The sequence below is a fragment of the Falco peregrinus genome, chromosome 8, assembly GCF_023634155.1.
Source record: "Falco peregrinus isolate bFalPer1 chromosome 8, bFalPer1.pri, whole genome shotgun sequence".
NCBI classification, from domain to species: domain Eukaryota; kingdom Metazoa; phylum Chordata; class Aves; order Falconiformes; family Falconidae; genus Falco; species Falco peregrinus.
Genome location: NC_073728.1, coordinates 60,700,196 through 60,720,361, shown reverse-complemented (window position 1 = coordinate 60,720,361; position 20,166 = coordinate 60,700,196). Strand labels below are relative to the sequence as shown.

At 42.2% G+C, this 20,166-nt stretch overlaps 1 protein-coding gene across 2 annotated transcripts; it reads right to left on the bottom strand.

The window, feature by feature from the left end:
- Positions 1 to 8,174: 8,174 nt before the first annotated feature.
- Positions 8,175 to 20,127, bottom strand: NME5 (NME/NM23 family member 5). 2 transcript variants are annotated; one of them, XM_055811942.1, is made up of 8 exons: positions 19,471 to 19,766; positions 18,569 to 18,735; positions 16,133 to 16,338; positions 15,660 to 15,760; positions 14,513 to 14,631; positions 11,415 to 11,497; positions 10,628 to 10,749; positions 8,175 to 9,477 (listed from the first exon to the last, which is right to left on the bottom strand). In XM_055811942.1, the coding sequence occupies exons 2-8, from the start codon at positions 18,695 to 18,697 to the stop codon at positions 9,428 to 9,430; spliced, it is 810 nt and encodes a 269-aa protein (XP_055667917.1). In that variant the 5' UTR covers positions 18,698 to 18,735; positions 19,471 to 19,766; the 3' UTR covers positions 8,175 to 9,427. The 2 variants fall into 2 exon arrangements, with proteins under 2 accessions (XP_055667917.1, XP_055667916.1); XM_055811941.1 differs by lacking the exon at positions 18,569 to 18,735 and having other exon boundaries at positions 19,471 to 20,127.
- Positions 20,128 to 20,166: the final 39 nt, after the last annotated feature.

The window sequence follows — 20,166 nt, the reverse complement described above, 5'->3', positions numbered from 1 at the left end:
CCCAGGGAACTGTTTTCCTGGAGACTTTTTCTAGCACCAAAAACGCAGTTACATCTTGGTAGGCTATTAAATCCACATGTGAAAATAAACTCATCTATCACCTTGTGCATGTGGCTTAACTTCCTTTCAAGGAGATATAAACGCATTAGAGCATCCCATTAAAGCAATTTACATATCTTGCTTTATTTTCCCAGACAGACCATTTCTTCCTTGGAGATTACCGGCTTTTGGGAAAAACATATCAACGGTCATGGAATAACAGAGTTGTCCTTCAGGTGCTACTCCCTGGAATCCACGCCACCCTGGCCTGTGTTTTGAACGACAGGCAGCTTTTCACACAGACCTCTTCACCCCAGGACACTTCTTTTTTCACAGCCACATGGTGATGGATAAAAATAAAAAATTTAAAAAATAAAAGTTTAGGCCCAGAGGCTGGAAAAATGAAAACAAAAAGCAGCAGAGCACTGCCAAGACAAGCAGATCAGTGCTTACAGGGCACAAGGAGACTTGCCAGAGAGATGGGCCCTGCGGGAGCTACATTCAGCAGCAGTTTGTCACCATTGCAAAGGTCAGGAAAGCAAAGGGAGAAGAGCCATGGTGGCAGGTCTGCTCCCCAGGTTTGGCCCAGCATTGTCCTCTGCTCCGTCAAGTGAAGGTCCATCAATCATCACTCGGTGGCTATCTGATGATCGAGGGGCTCCTCCACAAGCACTCAGCTGCTAGAGACAGGCAGCAAGCAACGGGACATGAGACCTCCAGCTCACCCATCCCACCAGTGCGCAGCTGCTTCTGCAAGGGACCAAAGACATCCTCATTTTCTGAGATACCAGGGAAGACACACACGCTTCCCTGCTTGCTGAAAGACATGGATTCCCAAGACAGCTAAATAAGTGAAACCAAAGGTCTAATGGTAACAAACAACAAAAATCCTTAAAAAACGTTTACAAGTGCTAGTCTTCCTTCCTAATGCCAACTGTGTCCCTACCACCACGGACGCATCAGCTTTCAGCCTGTTCCTCAGAGGTCTGACTGCTAATCCACCCACCAGTCCTTGAGGAACAAACGCTCTGGGGATTTCATCTGGGTTATAAATAGCCCTCACTTCCTAATGACAGCCCAGCTGATAAGACAGCACTTTCTGGTCCCGACGGCTGCTGCTATGGCGTGCTTTCCACTGCAAGCCACACTGTGACCAAGTACAAAGTGTTCTTCCACTGAAGTGCCATCAGTATTTATATTTAAGAAAAACTCCAGGTTGCACAGATCAGGTAGCTGTGCAGTTTTTACATTTCAAGGGGGTTTTTCATGTATCTTGTCCTAAACATCCAGCATTTCTTGACACCCATTAATATTTTAAAAAAAAAAATAAAATTTTGTAAGAGGTAACTGTTTCTAGCAGAAAGCAATTTCTGACTAACTTCACCCTAGGCCTGCAGTGCCTGACATGCAAATAATACCACTGCAAATATGCAAACAGCTGGAGGAAAGGCGAGTAATGCAGCTTCTGACAAAGAATCGCAGCAGCCTGAATTCTCACTTCGAGATTTCAGAACATGCTTGCTGCGAGGCAAGAAAAGATCACAGCGGGCCAAAGGCTTGAAGCTACCCAACCCTGGCTTCTCACTCGTCTGCCCCACCAGTAATAAGGTTCTGGGAACACCGAGAGGTCACCTGGAAACATCTCTGGACTGTGGAGAGGTTGGACAGCCTCCTCACAAATACAATTTTGTCCCTTTTAGGCTGTCAGAGGACTCTAACACCCTCGGATCTGGCCTTGATCTCCTATCATCTCAAAACATCACAAGCAACACATTTGACTCCCTGGCTGATGGTCTGGAGGAGCAGACAATGTGCTTTCCAGGCTCTGTCACACAGGATGGTGGAGAAAACCAGATGCAAACCATTTCGGCAGTGGTATGCGTCTTCATATTACTTTGCTGCTATCTGCTATATTTATTTCCACTAATTTTTTTTAAGTACTTGTTCAGGATCCTACACATACCAGTATACTTAAAAACCCTTCTTCCACATTAATCATGTAAAAGGAACAAAACATTTTGTGCCTACATACTGACACTTGCCCTGGAGAGCCCTTTGTTCCTAGGGAGCAGTGCAGTACACGACACGGGGCACTGGACTGTTGCTGTGGCAGAGCAAGATCGTTACATCAGGCTTGGGTATCTCAGGGAAATACATACAAAAGAAGGCTGTAAGAAAGGGAGAAAATCTATGCTTCCTGCAATGACAGAGATTATGTATTGATTGGGCCTGAAGGGATGTAAGAAAAAAAAAAAACAACCCTTCTCTTCCGCAGGACAAACCATTAGAACTAGAAGGCATAAGCCAGAAGCACAGCCTACAGGTAAGAGATGGCTCAATTTAATTCAGAAACCAAGTGTAACTACTTCAACAGAAAAAAACCCCAGACAACTCCAAACAACAAAAAAGAAACCACCCAGGCTTGGAATCTGTTTTCAAAGGGTTTCAGCCAAGGACAAATGCCCAATCCACTGCAGTGGGCAGTCAAGTAAACTTACTGTGAGGCGGGCAAGTCAGCTAGCTGGTACAGAAATCAGGAAAAGCCAAGTCCAGAATAAAACGTGCCATCAGCCATTCTCATGGGCATAGACCCCTTGACGTGGGGGGCAGCATGTGTCCTCCAAAATGAGGGTCTAGGTACCTTCTCAGGACATTGTCTCTGTACTTTCAGTCGCTCAAGAAAGCAATAACTCTTTGAAACTAGAGCGCGATGCCAACAAATCGATTTCCACAAAGGAAAGTCAAGTAGAACAGCACTGATGGCAAGGACAGGACTGCCCAGTCTGTGTCGAGACTTAGACTACCCCAAGGCAGCCTCTCTGCACTGCAACTTCACTTAAAAGACTCCCCATCTCTTCTCTCATCTTAGAGCCTTACTAATTTAGCTGAATGGGTTAATTGTGACTCATCTGATTATTTCTTCCAAAGAAAAGATCCAGAAAGTTACTGCATTCCCCTTAGGTGTCTGCACCCCCTGCTGTGGCCTGAACTTAAGACACCAGAGGAGCTGCAATATTAGCTGCACTGGAATGTTTTGATTTTCCCTTGCAAAACAGGCCCATCTCTCCAAGTGTGAATGTGCTTCAGTTACCTAAACATACTTGAAAGGAAGGAAAAGAAGGAAATTTTCATTTTTTGTACTTAACTAAAGAATTCCCGTTTTTGTTGAAAGCAAACTGAAAAGGGCATGCCTCAACACGTTTCCCTTGCGTTATATACAGAGGTAAGATGAAACTTTTAGAAGACATTTTTTTCCTCTAAAGATTAAACAGAGTCCCATCAGCAGCCTGTCACTTCTGGACCAGTGTGCAAATCCTACAACTACTGTGAGCAGAAACAACGTTACACACGTGTGCGCGTGAAAGACATGATATTTCTGTAAAACCCAGCCGGCACCAGGTACCGCTTTTCACGTGTCCAGGTGGATTGGCACATATGAATCGCGACTTCTGAGAATTTTTCTGTGCTTAAACTTTCTCAGCCATAGGGAATACAACCTGTAACAGAACTGTAAGTTAATACTAGGTGACAACGAAACAATTGATTTTCATTGGAATGGGATAGATAAATAAAGATCCAATTTCTCATCAGTACAAGGCAATGAAAGTCAAAAGCTGCCATTTTATACTGTCAGGGCATTATGTGCCCAGGGCATACCCAAACCGACATAATAGTGTTCACCTCAGTAGAATTACACCAGATTATAGGACCCAAGGACATGGCCCAACAGTGTCTTCTGCAGGGAATCCATAAAAGTACACATAAAACTGTTCATTTCAGTTCAAAATATACATTACCTTACACCTTTTCCCTTACATCAGTCACACCAACTCTTTGTACCCCCCACAAAAAAAAAAACAAAAAGGCAGCAATTACAGGGGGGAAAACAAAGCTAGAAAGTTTAATTGTCCGTCAGTCCTTGCTCTCTCTGCAGAGGTCAGATCCTGCCTACACACACCTGTGTAGTGTCCTGAGCTGAGCAGAGTTCAGCAAGAACACATGCACGGTGGGGGCATAGGGAAACATTTTATTTCAGTGTTGTAGGAACAGAGGAGGACACAGGCAGCCGAAGCCGAGTTTGCAGAGGGGGGAACACGCCTGTCCTCACTTGGCCGTGTCTCTACCTGTTCGTTTTGTTTCATGCCTACAAAAGGCAGTGTAAGTGAACACGCTGTGGTTTCCACTTGGATCATTGCCTTTAGTGGCTGTACAGCAACACAGAACAGAAAACTAAACAGTTGGAGATGCTGCTAGAGCAGAGAACCGTGGGTCCTCCCAGTCACAGGCTCCTCTATCGCTGAGGCTGGAGTAATTCTGCTCCAGAGCTACGTTCCAAACCTACTGGTTCAACGCGTGCAGACATGACATCAGAACTACATTGTCTCTGCTCATTTTCACTTCCACAGCTGAAACATGACTTCTCACTCTCTATTACAGCTCTCCAGTTTCCTTCTCCCAAAGCTGTGTTACATAAATGTTTTCTTATTACTATTTCCAGTTAAAAATGTTGTTTTGGCTTCAATTTATTCCCACTAAACCAAAGTTACATGTAATTGTTACTGCAATGCCTTAGCAAGAGACAGGCTAAAATACCACCGTTACATTTGCTGCAAGACATTCTTACAAGATGTTAGAACAACCGATTCTTTAAGGTTATTCTGCAGTATATGTTATTTTTAAAAATAAGCCTTGGCTGGACTGAAAGAAAACTGGCCACTAATTTCTGATCACTGATTTAGGAGGTCCAAAAATCATTAACAGGCTTGTAACAGGCATTACTACAGCAATAGCAGCTTTCTTCATTAAAACATCATACCACACACAGAGAAATTCTCCATACATACTCAGGTAACAGTCACTGCCTCCCCAGAAACATGTCGAAACATGATATGCCAAATGATCCAAGTACCAAATGACTGGCAAACCTTGAGAACACAGGTGTTAAACTCCCCATTCCAGCGTAAAAGTAGGTACTTAAACGTACGGATCCCAGCAGTGCATATGCAGTAACCATCTGCTTGTGATTACCCACCTTTCCACTCCCAAGTCTAGTGCAGGCAATAGGTGCATAAGCTGTAATGCTCCAAGAAATGGGCCGTTCAACCTCGAGGACTGGTAGGTATTGGATGATCACATAAATATTAGCCCACATTCAGAGGGGAAAATTGAGATGTTAGGCACACGGAAGACTGATGGACAAGCCTGAATTAAGAGTCCAGGAGCCTCAACTTGCATTATGCTCCAAAAAAGACAATGAAGAGACTTCTTCCACGTTATCTCAGAGGACATTAGATTGGGATACAGATTACATAGTGCCAAGTCTCTTTAACTACAAGCAGGCTTTTTTTTTTCATTGAAGAGATATACTACTTAACTGATGTGACACAAATCTGTCAGATTTGTGAAAACTTTCAAACTAAAGAGAGATGGGGTTTATTCTTGATGCTGCAGCTGCCCCAAAGGATGACCCAAGGAGACTCATTTCACTTCTCCGTCTCTGACCTTCACATTTGGACCGTGTGTGTACTGCTAGTTCGTTTCTACAGCATTGCCTCATCTACCGAGGAGAGATGTTACAAAGAAACTAGGTATATAAGGAAGCTATGTTTATGGATTAGTTAAAATTTTTCATTCCAGGAATCCCATGGAGTCTTAAAAAGGAACATTTTCCAGAAAGAATGAGCAACTAATAAAGATACCTGTAGCAAAGAATGTCACCACACTACAAAGCAGCCATGATGTAATGACGAATTACTAGCAATTGCAACACCAAGTTTGGAGAATGCCTGGACACCGAGTCAGTGCTCAGGTGAAGCAATGTCTTGTTATAGTTCATTAAAACAAAACAAAAAAAGCAATAAAAGGCTTAAGAACCATCACAGATCCTAACTACATGAAGCTAATAATCAGTATGATAAACTATCACTTACATGAATAGGGAATTGAATGGACATTTCATTTCCTATGCCTTTGTTGCTCCCATTCAGTTGCACTGATGGTGCTATTCAGGGAAGCCAGCATGGTGCCTGTTTACAAGAGAACTTTGCAAAACAAAGACAGTCATGGTCAAAACTTTGCGGGTCAATGCAGTATATTTACATGGAAGACCTCTGAAGAAGAAAAAAGAAGTATTCTGGAATAGCCTCACGGAATATTTTAGTTGGAAGTGGTAAGTAGCAGGGAGTGATCTCATGGTTATCTAGATGTGTGGTGGCCACAGAAAAAAGCATCTGGTTTTCAAACAGAGGCTCGATCAAGCTGTCCTCATCCTGGCAAAAATACTATTGCACAACTCCCTTAGCACAATGGCCAGTGGCCGGCATGCAGAAAACAGCATTGTCCAAGTCTGGCTCCAGAGAAAACTGGCACAGACTCTTCACTTTCAATAGGAGCGGAGAATGTGCCATGCCAACATCTGACAATACATTTCAGACTTCCATATAACATACCAGCTGAGTAGCTCCCAGAAATGATCTGATTTTCCTTCCTTCTTTTAACTAAGAGAACAGAATTGCTCTGGATTTACAATGAAGCAAACTGAAAGCACAGTTGGAACCACTGTTTTTTAAGAAGACCTTGCTATGCCGTAACTTTTCATGGTTCAGTTGCTAAATTACACATTATAAAAATAAGTGCAATTGAGAGACTGTGTTAATCTCAGAAGTTTAAACATTGCCCTGTAATGACTGCTTTATATTGGCCCGTAGTAAAGTACTTTATGGGGCATGCAGGAGATTTATCCGCACGCGTACGTTAAATACTCCTGGGAATTTTCTCACATAGAGAGACGAGGTCTGAACACAAAACTAAAGATGTACGAAACATTGCCATCATTCACACTGCAGCAGGAATGCCACCCAGTAAGGGAAAGCTTTACAACACCTTAAAGAGATAAGAACAGATAGCCAGCATAGCAATAAGATGTTGTTTTGGGAAGTGCAGAATTTCCCAACCTGACAATCCGTGCAGATTCTGGAAACATAAGAAAAAACAACTGCCCCCTGGCAAGGAAACGAGAGCTTAGGCGTTGGCTATAAATATATTATAAAGAAGCATGGGTGGTTTGCAGGGTAGTTTACTAAACCCGAGAGTATTTAGAGCCAAGTTAGGTTCTTGCACATAAAAATTCCCTGGGATTTAGGGCGAGTTCATATAGGATTCCTCACCCAAGCAGTCTGGACCTGACAGACAGCACCCAACTGCCTTTCACAATTCTCTCTGCTAATACAGAGGATCCATCCAGGCTGACTTGGAGATCCCAGGTAAGAATACTATATACATGATGGTAAACATATGGTACCAGTGTCTTGGGTTTTTTTGTTTTGTGGGGGTTTTTTTATGTAGTCATGCTTCAGAATAGTACCACAGCTAAGCAAGAATGAGTCAGTCAGGTGTTCTCAGGAGATAAAATATGATGACATGAAAGACAAACATAAGCATACCCAGCAAGGCACTACATGAAGTACTTCGTATGAAAGCATCACCTCCCTCAGCTGTAAAACACTCACAAGCAGTAAACTGAAAAGAATTCTTAATCCTTCAGTGTTATCATTATTAGAGTATCATTCACCCACTTGTCTGCAAGCTGCCTTCTTCTCCCACCAGCTGCTTCGCCTTACAACAATGCCTCATTTCTGGCTCAGAAGACCAACAATAGGCTCTCCCCAGAGCTTATGGCAGCATCTCCATGATCGCTTGGCAGGAGGCAGCATAACAATAATTTGACAGGCATCCTCCCAAGGAGGCTGAACACATCAGTCATGCTGCTGACACACTCCACACCCAGAGAAGCTCACCCAGACTACGGAAGACTTCTAGGTGCAGGCAGCTGCTCTTGATTGACTGTCCAAAAGATAGCAGGTTTTCCCATTCCACTAACAGCAGACCAAGAAAGTACCTATTTCCTGTGACAGTCCTTGCAACATTGCCATGGTGGTTTGAGCCAAGTCTGCTTAAGTAAAGCAAAGCAGCAGGTAATCAGTAAAGAGGACTGAAACCCTATTTCTAGACCTAGGGAAAAAAACCAAAATCTACTGGTTGGCATGCGAAAGGCAATAGTGCTGCAAAGCAAAAGCAATTGCAAGTCACCTTTTTATCATGTGCAAAGAGTCTCTCTCCTCAACAACATTCAAAAATTCCTCTTCAGATTTTTATTTTTAAAGGAAATTCAAAAGCAACACTATTTTCAGATGATACACTGTTGTTGGGTAGTGTCAAAACCCCCCAATATTTTCTGTCCAGCATAACACAGATTATCTTGATTTGATTGCTCTGACAAATTAAAATTAATGATGACCCTTCCTTCATCATCTTGGGATGATATCTTTCATCATTCTAACATGGCACTGAAAAAAGTAAGAGTTTGAGTCTCTCCTTCGCTTCATATATCACCATGAGAGAAACGTCCATCAGTTTATCAACAACGTATCAGTTTTGCTTAGACAACTGTTGTTTAAAGGGCAGTCATAATTAACAGCTTGAATGAAGACAAATCCCCTCTTCCCACATGACAAAGATGAGGGTCTGCAAATTTCCATGTAACAGGTTTTGGGTTTTTTTCTTAAAAGTTGCTGAATATAAGTCCTAAGCTCTCAGTAGTGACTCATTTCTGAAGCTCAGCATGCTGGAATGCTCTGACTTATGTAGACATTGGGAAACTGGCTGTGACTGAGGTTTCTGCCATCTTTAAAGTATGTTCAAAGTTCCTGGCATTTTAACTGCTCTTAAAGATAATAAATTCCTTATGAGACAGGAAGGCTGAACAATCATATACTTCAGACTTCGATCTGTATAATTCCAAGAATAACTTCCAGTGCAGGTGATAGCAAGCATATGATAAGCAAAGTTCCAGGAGAAAGTCTGTTAAAAAAACGGAATTATGGGAAACAGACTGAACTGCTGGTTTTATGGACATAGCTCTATTCCAGTACTTGGGCAGTAAAACTAAAATGAACTCCCTCAAAGTTAAAAATACCCAATAAAACTCAATAGGCAAGGTAATTATTTTGACTCGACAGAGTGAAAAGACACGTCACTTGCTCCCACAGAGAACAGCTTACCTTGCTGACACCAAATACTAAGACATCTTTCAGTTCATCTGTTTTTTCCAAAACTACACGTTTCGTGATATGGATTTATAACACTGGCCAAGCCTGTATCACTCTTGGCCAAATAAAAGCCTAAAGACCAAAAGAGGCGTGAGCAGCAAGTCCTCCAACGGCCTCTCCTGTGGTGTCACAGCTCCCCCAGGGGACCAGGCTGGCTGTCCATTTTACATTCCCAGGACTGATCTTCTGCCCACACCTCACTTATAAATGCAAGTTCCTCAGGATCTCAACTGTGATATTTGCTGGATCAATACTTGTCCTCAGTGTACAGATACAGTGAGTCAGGATGGCACCCGAGGGATGAAGGCATCTTCTCTCTTTCTACCTTCCCCTTGGAAAAATGGAAGTGAACACAAGTCACAGCTGAGGGTGTCAGCTCTAATATTAGAGAATAAATCCATGACAGACAGACTCAAATGACAAACTTGATATTGCATGGGTTATAAAGGTAACATTTACAACATCAGTTGCTTTTGCCCTTTCTCCTACCCCTCCTGGTAAGGGCCCACATACTCTCTATGGAATTTATGACCTTCTATAGATACAATATAACACAGGTCTGCCACAAAAGCAAAACTGAAAACTCCAGCAGCAACAATAAAGGAGGTATTTGTTGTCAAGCAGTATCACATCAAAATAAGTAATCAAATACCATAGTAACTAACAAAAATACAGAAGAGTGTCTTGAGAATTCACCAGGTTTAGTTTATGGCATCTCAAAAAAAAAAAAACCAAAAAAAGTTTTGGTTTGGCTTACAGGAAGCCACAAAGCACAACTGTCCTGTAATTGGAGTATTCAGACACATACGGGGACAGTAATTATAGGCAAAGTAAATTATCTTTAAACCAGATCTGTTCACCATATTTCTAACCACCTCATTATTTTTTTTCTTCATATTTGAGGGTTTGGCCTTCTTCCCCCCACCCACCCCACCCCCCTTTTTTTTTTTCTTATCCTAAAAGTATCAAGACTTTTAGGTCTCAGTACTGTAGGAACCAGTTTTCTAAATATTTATTTCATGGGCTGGCAATAGTGGTTTAATCCACTGAGAAGATAAACAATTAGCTTAAATAAAGTTTAATGTTAGAGACAAATGACTTATGTTTCTGGTAATTACTCAAGTTGGGGGAACAAGTTTTTTCATGAAAGAAATTACAAAACTGCTGGTTTGTTTAGTATTAGTCAAGCATACTAATATTTCAGTTGTGAAAATTACATTGTTTTCTCTATCCTAGCCACTCAAACCATAAAATACAAAGCTCGAAGTTAACAGCTCAAGTACAGCTCTTTGAAGAGAATTAAAAAGCCACACACACCCCAAAACCAGTCCAGTTACTTTAGAAAAGGTAATAGTGCAGAATTAACCCATTGTCAGTTGACTAGCACAGCCCCTAACTCTTTCTCTTGAAATTCTCCTTGTACTGTTGTTTACCTTTGAACTTTAATATGTTCTATTTGAGAACAACAGAAATCAGCATACCTTTTAAGAGCAGGAGGACACAGAAAACACCCTTAAGGTGAGCTGTTCCAGTTGAGCAGCTTTCTTTCAGACAAATGCTGGAAGACGGCATTAGCCCTTGACTAATACACACCTTCCTGTGACTGCAAATGGAAATCAAAGACTGATTTATAATCACTGTGCCTTTCACCACCGAGACAGGAATGGTACATTCAATGTACTTTCAAGTAAGTCCTTCAAATTACATTCTGACATAATACCTCAGGCTCAAGTGAATCACCTTTAAGAGCAACTTTGGCTCAGTGCAGTACTCAGCAATTAAAGTTCTAAAGTTGCTAATATGCCTCCAGTAATTGTTTTCTAAGTTACTTCCAAGTACTTCCCCTCATAATGGAATTAGTGTCTGCTAAAAAAATGCTGAAACACAACTCAGTTTCACAAAGCACAGGCCAGCTGTATGTCATTTGGGAATCTGCACGGGTGTAATTGTTCTCTCCTCAGACAGCCAAGCCAAGATAAATGAGGAAAAGAGCAGTTAAGTCACACCTGTGGAGAATTTTGTCTTTTTCTAATCATCTGACACCACAAATGTGTCATGGAATTCTATATTCACTTTGTCAATAGAAAAGATACTAGAATTATTACATTCTTGTTAAGTATAAGGTTATTTATCCCATGAAGATGCAGGCAGTTATGACAATAACATTCACTTCAGGTAATATTGATTACATAGCCAAGGGATACATTGCAAATGATAATATATATCTGTAACTTGGAATGCTTGAGATGGTTTCCAGGGAGCTCTCACCCCTGATGCTCTTCCTCAGCCACCTGATGTTGCAGCCTAGGTTTATTAGGATTGTGTTCAATCAACCAGTCAGCAAGCCAAATCTGTGGAACAAAACACCCAAAAGTTTTCAGTTTTCTGTTGTCTTCTGTTCAGTGTATGGGAGAATATTAAAAGCATTATTTGAAACCTCCAATACTGACACTCTCCTACCATGCTTCAAAACCTTTCAGAAGAAATGGTCATACAAATAACATGTTTTTAAATCTTTTAAGTTGTTATTCTTTTGAACAACTCACACTGACCCTTAGAAGACAACTTTTCCTGGCAACATCTATCTTTAAGTATGTGTAAGAACATTTGAGCCATACTTCAAATAATCTGGTCAGCTCTGTTTTGGACTGAGGTTCTACAATACACATGAAACTGCTTAATGAAATATTACTACTGACAACACTTACAGATACTTTATCTAGCAATCTTTCATTAAAAGTGCCAGTCTTCTGCACTGAAATCACCTTATAGTACCTAAAACTTAAGAACATGGTTACTTTCTGAAATTCATCTTGTAAGTTTCCCAGCATATTGTACTTAAGTAAGAATGTGGGAGGTGGGAACGCCTTGAGTCCTAATTTCATCTGCCAATGTCTCAGCCTGGCCTTAGGCAAATTAATCCTTTGCCTCAATTTTTCCACTTGTAAAAAGAAGGTTTTAACACATCCTTATTTACTTCACAAGGCTGTTGACAATTAGTTTCTGGAATGTAAGTACAACAAACTTCATACCACACTGTGAAGTGAAAGAACTGATAGAATAGTAGACCAGTAAAGTAAGCAACACTCTCCTTTTATTACCAGGTACAAAAAGATTGTTTTGCAAAGGAAGAGGCAACAAGCAGAGCAGTATGACAGTCCTCACAGGTTAGTCAGCAATAGCAGAAGAACAGTAAGAACTCAAGACAAAAATGGAAAACAAACAAAAAACCAAACCCCAAAAGCCCTTAGAAAGGCTACTTGGGGAAAAAGAAAATTTTTATATCATTTGAGCCTCATTATATTTATCCTGTGTTACTTAGGAAATTGGCTGAGACAACCTCTGTACTGCTACCAAGTATTTCTGAGTAGACAGTTTCTGATGCCATCTTAAAAAAAAAAAAAAAGGTGGGGAGGCAGGGAGAACCAAATTACCCTAACTTCAGTTCCTGGAAGGATACTAGGAAAAAAACAAACATTCCATCAATCTCCCTGTAAGCCACCTAGGAGATAACAAACTGAAAAGCAATAGGCAACATATATTTCTGAAAAAAAAGTATTATGAAATCAGTATTATTTTCATTCTGTTACAAGGTCACAGATATTATGGACAGAGAAGAATGAGCAAATATCACGGTTTTATTTTAGTAAAGCTATTGACACCGCTTGATATAGTTTTCTTACAAAAAAGGAAGGAAAATACAATCTCCAAGTTACTAGTAGTTACCACATAACTGGCTAGAAAATTGTGCTTTGAATGCAGAGATTAATTGGAAGCCAAAACAAACAGTAAGATAGAGAAATATGACTTACAAGGTAAGAGGGGGGGGAAAAAGTTTGTAATACAGTGAAGAGACAACTGAAGGGGAAAAAGATGGTAATGCTCTTAAAATATGCAATAGGTTGCTACAAATAAAAGGAGACAGTACATAGTCTCCAACATCCTCTGGGGATAGTAAAAGCAAGGAGGAAGAAGTAATGGGCTTAAAATTGGAGCACAGGAGATTTAGGTTAACTTTCAGTGAAAGCTTTTTAACTAAGTATAATTAAAGACTGAAACAGATTGCCTGGGGAGACTGTAGGTTGTCCATCACTTGGAGTGCTAAAGAACAGGCCAGACAAACATTTGTTAGGAATGGTTAGATACAATTGGCCTGGCCTTCAGGCAAAGGGATGGATGAAAAGACTTCTTCATCTCTGTTTTCTAGATTTCTATGGTAACAGTGCCAGACATACAGATAAAGTGAACAGATTATGAAGCTGGAATAATGAAAGTACATTTAATCTGACCTCATGTATAGATCATAGAAACACCCCTGAATTATTTTTCAGGCTTTTTTTCTTAAATGTATTTTTTAGAAAATTGCAATGTTGATTAAAAACCTGATAATGACATAGAACCCACTACAACTGCCAGTATGTTGTCACACTGATTAATTATCTGCATTCTTAGAGAAGTACTAGCGTGAACAATTTGAACTTTAAGAATACAAAAAAACATTTACCATATTTTTCCAGATGAAAGCAAGCTAGTTGTGTTTAGAGACTGAAAAAAACACCACACCACCACCAACAACAAAACCCAACAGGAAATTAACTCTGCTTTTTCCACTAAGAACCATAATTTGAATGACATCCATGGTTAAAAGGAATAACATATGAGAGGAAGGCAAGATGCATCAGCTTGATAACTACAAAGGGGTCACAAGAAGACAAGAGAATTTTTTGTAGGTCAGTTTGTCTATTCAAGACAGATTTCGCTCAAAAGAATCATAATACAATTTCCTGGTGAACTATGGAACAACCCACGTAAATGCTGTATAGCTGAAATAATAGCTTATCCTAAAGAAGGCTTGATAACATTCTTTTTGATAACATTGACTTAACAGTGACAAAATATAAATTGCCTTACTAAGAAATCTACAGTATTTTACTTGTGTAACTACTACCAGTGTGATTAGCATCTAATCTCACTTAATATCTATTGCATGAGAGCTATTTCATCTCAAACTCACCTCAGAAACAGTAAATAAAGTAAAAACTTGAATTTGACAACATATAGGAGTACACATTTACCTTTCCAACCATCTGAAACAACTGCATGTTAGAGAGAATTTTACAGAAGTCACCTAAAACCCCCTGTCATTTCATCAAGGCCTATTTCATTTAGTCCTGGCCTTCATTTCATCTGTTAATAAACCAATCATCTTCTTGAAAGGCCAGTGTTACTTGATTAGCTCAGCAGCAGGTAGCCAAAACAGCACAGCTCTTTAACAAAAGAGCAGACTTCCTATATACAGGGACTTTACTAACACAAAGTAAAGGTATCACACAGCATACAACCAAATTCTGATACACTGTACATACCATTGGGTCTGCCGGCTTCTCTTTACACAGTGCAGTGAGCCCAGCTAGCAACGTAGGCTTCACATAAAGGTTCAGGTAATCCCTAGCTCTTTGTCCAGTTGGAATTGGCTCCAAGATCACTGTAGAGTAACCACAGGTGTTGGAAAGCAGCTTGTTAGAGTGATTTAAAAAGGCATTCTTTCAAAGGTTGTTTATATATGAGCTGTTGTTTTCTTTAATAAGATAATAATACGTAATGGGTTTTATAGTTTCTCCCACAACAAACTGCAAAGAAACTGCCTAAACTCCTTTATAATGTCCCTGAGGTAATCTTACTAATTATAGCCAATCACAAAAGGAGAGGAAATCAGATAATCTGAGGAAAACCTATATCCTTGAAAATGCATTAGGGGCAGGAGAGAAACAATATATTCCGTGTTTAGTACTTCCTTCTTGCAGTGTGAAGCTGGTTTCTGAAGACCCTAAAAATCTCACCTTAAGTCCTGCTTTGTCATTAGGGTGTGGAGAAGAGACATGGTTTACAATGGGTAAGGTTTGAAGTGCAGCATCTTCTATTAAACTGATACAGTTGACAAAAACAGGCAAGTTTTTCTAGCAGTTTCCCTTGCATCTTTCTGTCAAAGAGCAAAGCCATCTTTCAACTGTTACATTACAAACAAGAGATCCTCTCCCAGCCTCTCCAGGTTCTATGGCCCATTTCTCTGGCACTTAACTTTGGAATTACACTATCATGTAAGCATCCAGCTGCTGTTGAACACTAATTACTCAGCCTGAGCCCAAGAAGAAAGCCAGTCTTCTCAAGCCAACAGGAGTTCCTGGAGCTGACAGCGCCAGAAAAACATGCTGGAGTGTAATAGCTTCCCATTTCCTCTCATTTACCAGCTTTGCCTGCTCCAATTCCTAGACCACAGAGTTTGAAAAGCAGAAGCAAATGCTGTAACTATAATGGCTCTTCAGATACATTTTGGTATGCCTTTCAGAGCAGAAAGTAGCAGCTTATACATAAAAAGTCTCATGTTCTCACAAAGCAAACATACTCAACCTCTTCTAAATGCAATTGTATCTAGGGTCTGGACAGAGACAAGTACTAACAGGGAAGGACACTAACCTCCCAAAGATTGACAATGTATTATTTGTACCATTTTACCTTCTGGAAACATGAATCGAATTTCTCTTTCTGCTGAGGAAATGCTGAGACTGCCGTGAAGCGCGTTCCTCAAATCATCTGTCCCATAGATTGCTCTTAAGCTAAAAACAAGAGAAACAACACCTTGGCAGGCAACTGCAAATCCCTTCCAAGTTTCTACAGTCTGACAGCATATGAAATCAATATATATAGACTAATTAACAAGGTATTGGCTTGATTTTGGTTTTAAACAAAGTAAGTAGCTACCTAAAATTTATGTTCATGCACTCAGCATTCCCCATAAAATGGCTGAACTTTACATACTAAAAAACAAAGCTGAAAAGCTGTGTTACACAGAATTTAAGAGATAGGAAGCCACTCCAAATCTGTATCTCTACTAGGAAAAAGAAAAAAAAAAAAAGAGAGGAATTCTGGTCACAGTTAAAATAATGACAAAATCCTACTGACTTCCCCAAGAGCAATCAGTGAGTTACCTGTGAGGGTGAGTTCTCCTAGCTGTTACACTGTTTGATGGTCCAAGCAATTCCTTCCAGTATGAGACTGCACAGTGTCTGGCCAGAATCATAGCAACTAAAGGTCCAGAACTCATATAGGCTGTTAAATTAGGAAAAAAACCTTTTCCATATTGGTCTGCATAGAAGTTGCTACATTGCTCTGGGCTTAACTGGAGCTTCCGTTTCTATAAAGTGTAAAAGAAAAAGAAAAAAAAAAGGAATGAAAAAGGGCTTGCTGTATTACAATAGCTTGCTACCTCAGGTAGGATACAGTCCCCTGCTGCAGTCATATCTTCAAGTGCAGGAGAACAGACAGAGTAACTTCATAGCCCAATCTGATTTTCCCAGGTCTGATCCTCTTTGAGATAGACAGTGACAAAAAGCAAGAATTTTCCAAGTTATTTAAACAGACAAACAGGCCCTTTGAGTAAGATGTGATTTTACCTTACGCAAACTACAGCATTTTATAACTGCTGGATGACTTAAAGTACAGTCAGGGCACTGTACAGAAAAAGTGAGGAGCATTACAAGGGCAGGATTTAATTACTCAGCTGCTCCAGCATAATGTTCTACTTTTAAACAATTTTCTCTTTAGCCCACACTGTTAATTATGCAATTGTTCTTTTTTCATTCAGTACTCATGCTTTATGATTCTCACAGTAGCTGCCTAGCCTGCAGGTGGCCAGGGTTAGGACAAGTTTGGGAGGTTATCAGAAGGCATAGGGCAAACAAGAAAAGAGAAGTAATGCAAGAGTACCACAAATTCAGATTCCTAATAACTTTGATGCCAAAAGTCACTGGAGACATCAGAAGACACTATAAACAACTTGTCATTAAAAAAATAAATAAAAAAGATCCGGTAAGAGTGTTGTGATGTTCTGAGTACAATGCTACCAAGGGTCTCTAGAAATTTAAGTATTACATATTGAATAAAGGCGATGTTTGGACATACAGAAAGTCCACAGTTATCTACTGCTGGAATGGGTTGTCTGTCTTGTTTCTGAAGTGCCTTGTGTTCAGTGTGACCCCTAAGTATTAGAGCAGTGCTGGATAAAGCAGGTTTTTCTCTCTAAGAGGTAAGCTATTCCTGCGAGGAGCAAGGAGCTGGACCCTTACGGGTCCCTTGCAACTTGACATATTCTACTATTCTAATTTCTCTTCTCTTCTGATACATTTCATTTAAATAAATCAACCAAAAAAGGTAGGAAATTTAAAAAGAACAAATGTGGAAAAGGGGCATTTACAGGAATAAGAAAAAATATTACATTTCCAGGAAAAAAAAAAAAATATATATCTAGAAGCCCAGCCGTCGGCCGCGCAGTGTCAGAGAGCCAGATACCAGGCCCAGGGCGCTGCGGAGGCGGCGGAGGCGGCGCGATGGCGCTGCGGGGGCCCGGCCTCGCCCCGCCGCCGCTGGCAGCGCGAGTGCCCAGCGCCCCCCAGCGGCCGCCCCGGGGAGGGGCCCCGCCTGCCACGGGCCGGTGCGAACGGCTGGGACAGGCGAGAGCCGCCCCGGCAGGCACGGAGCTGCACGGCTGGCGCCTCGCCGTGATCCCGGCGTAGCCCTCGCTTCCAGCGCTCCTCCTGCTCTGTGATCCCCGTGTAGCCCTCGCTTCCAGCGCTCCTCCTGCTCTGTGATCCCCGTGTAGCCCTCGCTTCCAGCGCTCCTCCTGGTCTATTTCCCCGGCTCTGGCCTAGCGTAACACATTTTCTTTCAAATGCCCTTCCAGAGCGAGTGTGTAAAAAGCCCCACACAAGAGGACTGAGAGGACACATTTCTTTTTAGCTAACGGCAAATCTTCTCTTAGCGCAAACTCTGCTGAAAATCACACTCTGGACCCTTTCCCAGCAGCGCGGGGTCTGACAGCGGTGCTCAAGGCAACACTCCCACGGCCTGCATGTCAGGTCCAAAAGGTAAAAGGACAAGCTCAGTAAGGCCTATTTAAGTCAAGCATTTGTAATACATGTAAATACCCATAAAGTCCACTTACATTAAAAACAGTGGAAACAAAAAATAGTCAGACAACAACTGGCCAGCTGAATCAATTAATTACCCGAGTTTCCACTTGGCAAATACATGCTGTATGAAACCTTGTGATACCAGAGCAACACACTTTCCAAAGAGTTACTTCAGAGGGTACACATATCCGCTACATGTTTGCTAAATCCGAGTTTATTAACAAAGTCTGTGTTTTCCCGTGGTCAGCAAAACAGTCAGTCTGTTCTGTTCCATCCCACGCACCAATGAAATGTATCCTTACAGAATCTGGCAGTGGTGGTCGATGACATATGAAAAGTGTAAATTGATTTTTGGACACGCTAGCTTTTAGTTACTGGCTTGACTGCTGAAAGTTAAGATAAATATTGTTCTGACTTACAAACTGCAGTTATTTTCTCTGGAACACAGTCTGTTACCTGAACGATCAGGAATCCTGCTCGGAGAATGAGATCCTCTATTTCTTCTTCTTTATCAACAACATCTGGTTTGATGAGAGCCAGAGTTCTTTCCACAAAAATCTGAGGTTCAGGCATTAACATCTGCATCTCGGCTTCCAAATTAGAATTCGCGTGCCCCTTTTGTACTGCAATGACACCAGTTCGTGATACTTGTAGAGCCTGCCTACTGCAGTCACCTGCGGTGACATTTACTCTGTACTCTAGGAACGGAGGGGGTCACCCCCATTTCAGAAAATCCACATGAGATTTTTCTCTGGACTAGTTAGCACTCTAGTTCACACTCCCATTTTCAGTGAAGTAGCATTTTGTGGCAAACCAAAAACTTAATGGTTTTAGCCGATCCTAAAATGTAAAGTATTCTAGTTCTAATACTTTGCTAACGCATTCAGACGTGTCAGAGAAAGAGAAGCGCTATCGCACACTTTGCTATGTGCAAGAGCAGGCGGGGCTCACTGCAGTCCCACACCCGCCATCCACCAGCTGCGTTCCACCAACCCCAAAATCTGTATTCTCATGCATAAAGATTATGGTTTGGGACTTACTACCTGGAGCTAGTCCATCTGTAAGCCTCAGAGTATTTCCCAATTGTTATTTAATTCCTACATTTACGGACTCAAGACAAAGTGCCAGTTTTCTAACTGAGCAGATTGGGCCGTTAGCCTACTATTAGCATACGAAATCGTTTTGTGAGTAGTGGAAGTAGTGCAGATGGACCTTAAGACAGACTTGTGACCTTGCTCCCTCTGGCTCCCTGTGCCCAGCCCCAGGCCTCTCTCCCACCTGCGCTGGACAAGACACAGGTACGCAGCCGACTGGCTGGCTCACTGCTGCAAAAAACATTCGTGATCGCTCAGTTATACCTGCCTTCGTGGTCGGGACGATCTTTTCTGCACCTGTACCTTTGGGATTCCTCGTTTGCTTTCAGACTTGACCAGGCTGCGGCCTCCGTCGGGGAGGGAAGGTGGAGAGCAGAGCACAGGGCCGCCGGGGCTGCCTGTGCCGAGGAACCAGCCTGGGAGTGCCCACACCCGCCGGCCCGGGGCAGAGCGCCCTGCCGCGGGCACCGGCTGCCCGAGAGGCCCGGGGCCGGGCAGAGACCCGAGGAACCGGCTCCCTCTCCCCGCAGCCCACCGGGAGAAGGGCTCGGCTGGCCGCCCCCGCCGCGGCTGGCTGCGGTTGCTAGGCGACGGCGGGCCCGGCTGCGCGGGCGGAGCGGCCACAAGATGGCCTCCGCGCCCCTCGGCTGCGCGCAGAGCCGGGGCGGGGGGAGCCAAGATGGCGGCTGCGGAGCGGCGCTGTGCTGGCAGCGAGGCCGCCGCCCTCGGAGTGCGCCTGGCGGCCGGGCCAGCCGCGGGTCCCGGGCGGAGAGCTGGAGGCCACAGCCCCCTGCTTAGGGGCACCCCGTGTGGTACGAGAGTAAGAGCGCAGCGTGATCTGAGAGAAAAACTATCAACAGTCTCATTTCTCCGTAACAATAAAAGCTTTATTTGGGTTTTACCATGCACTCGGTACCGCATGGTAGTACCACTACTCAGGGAGGTGTGAGCTCACTGGAA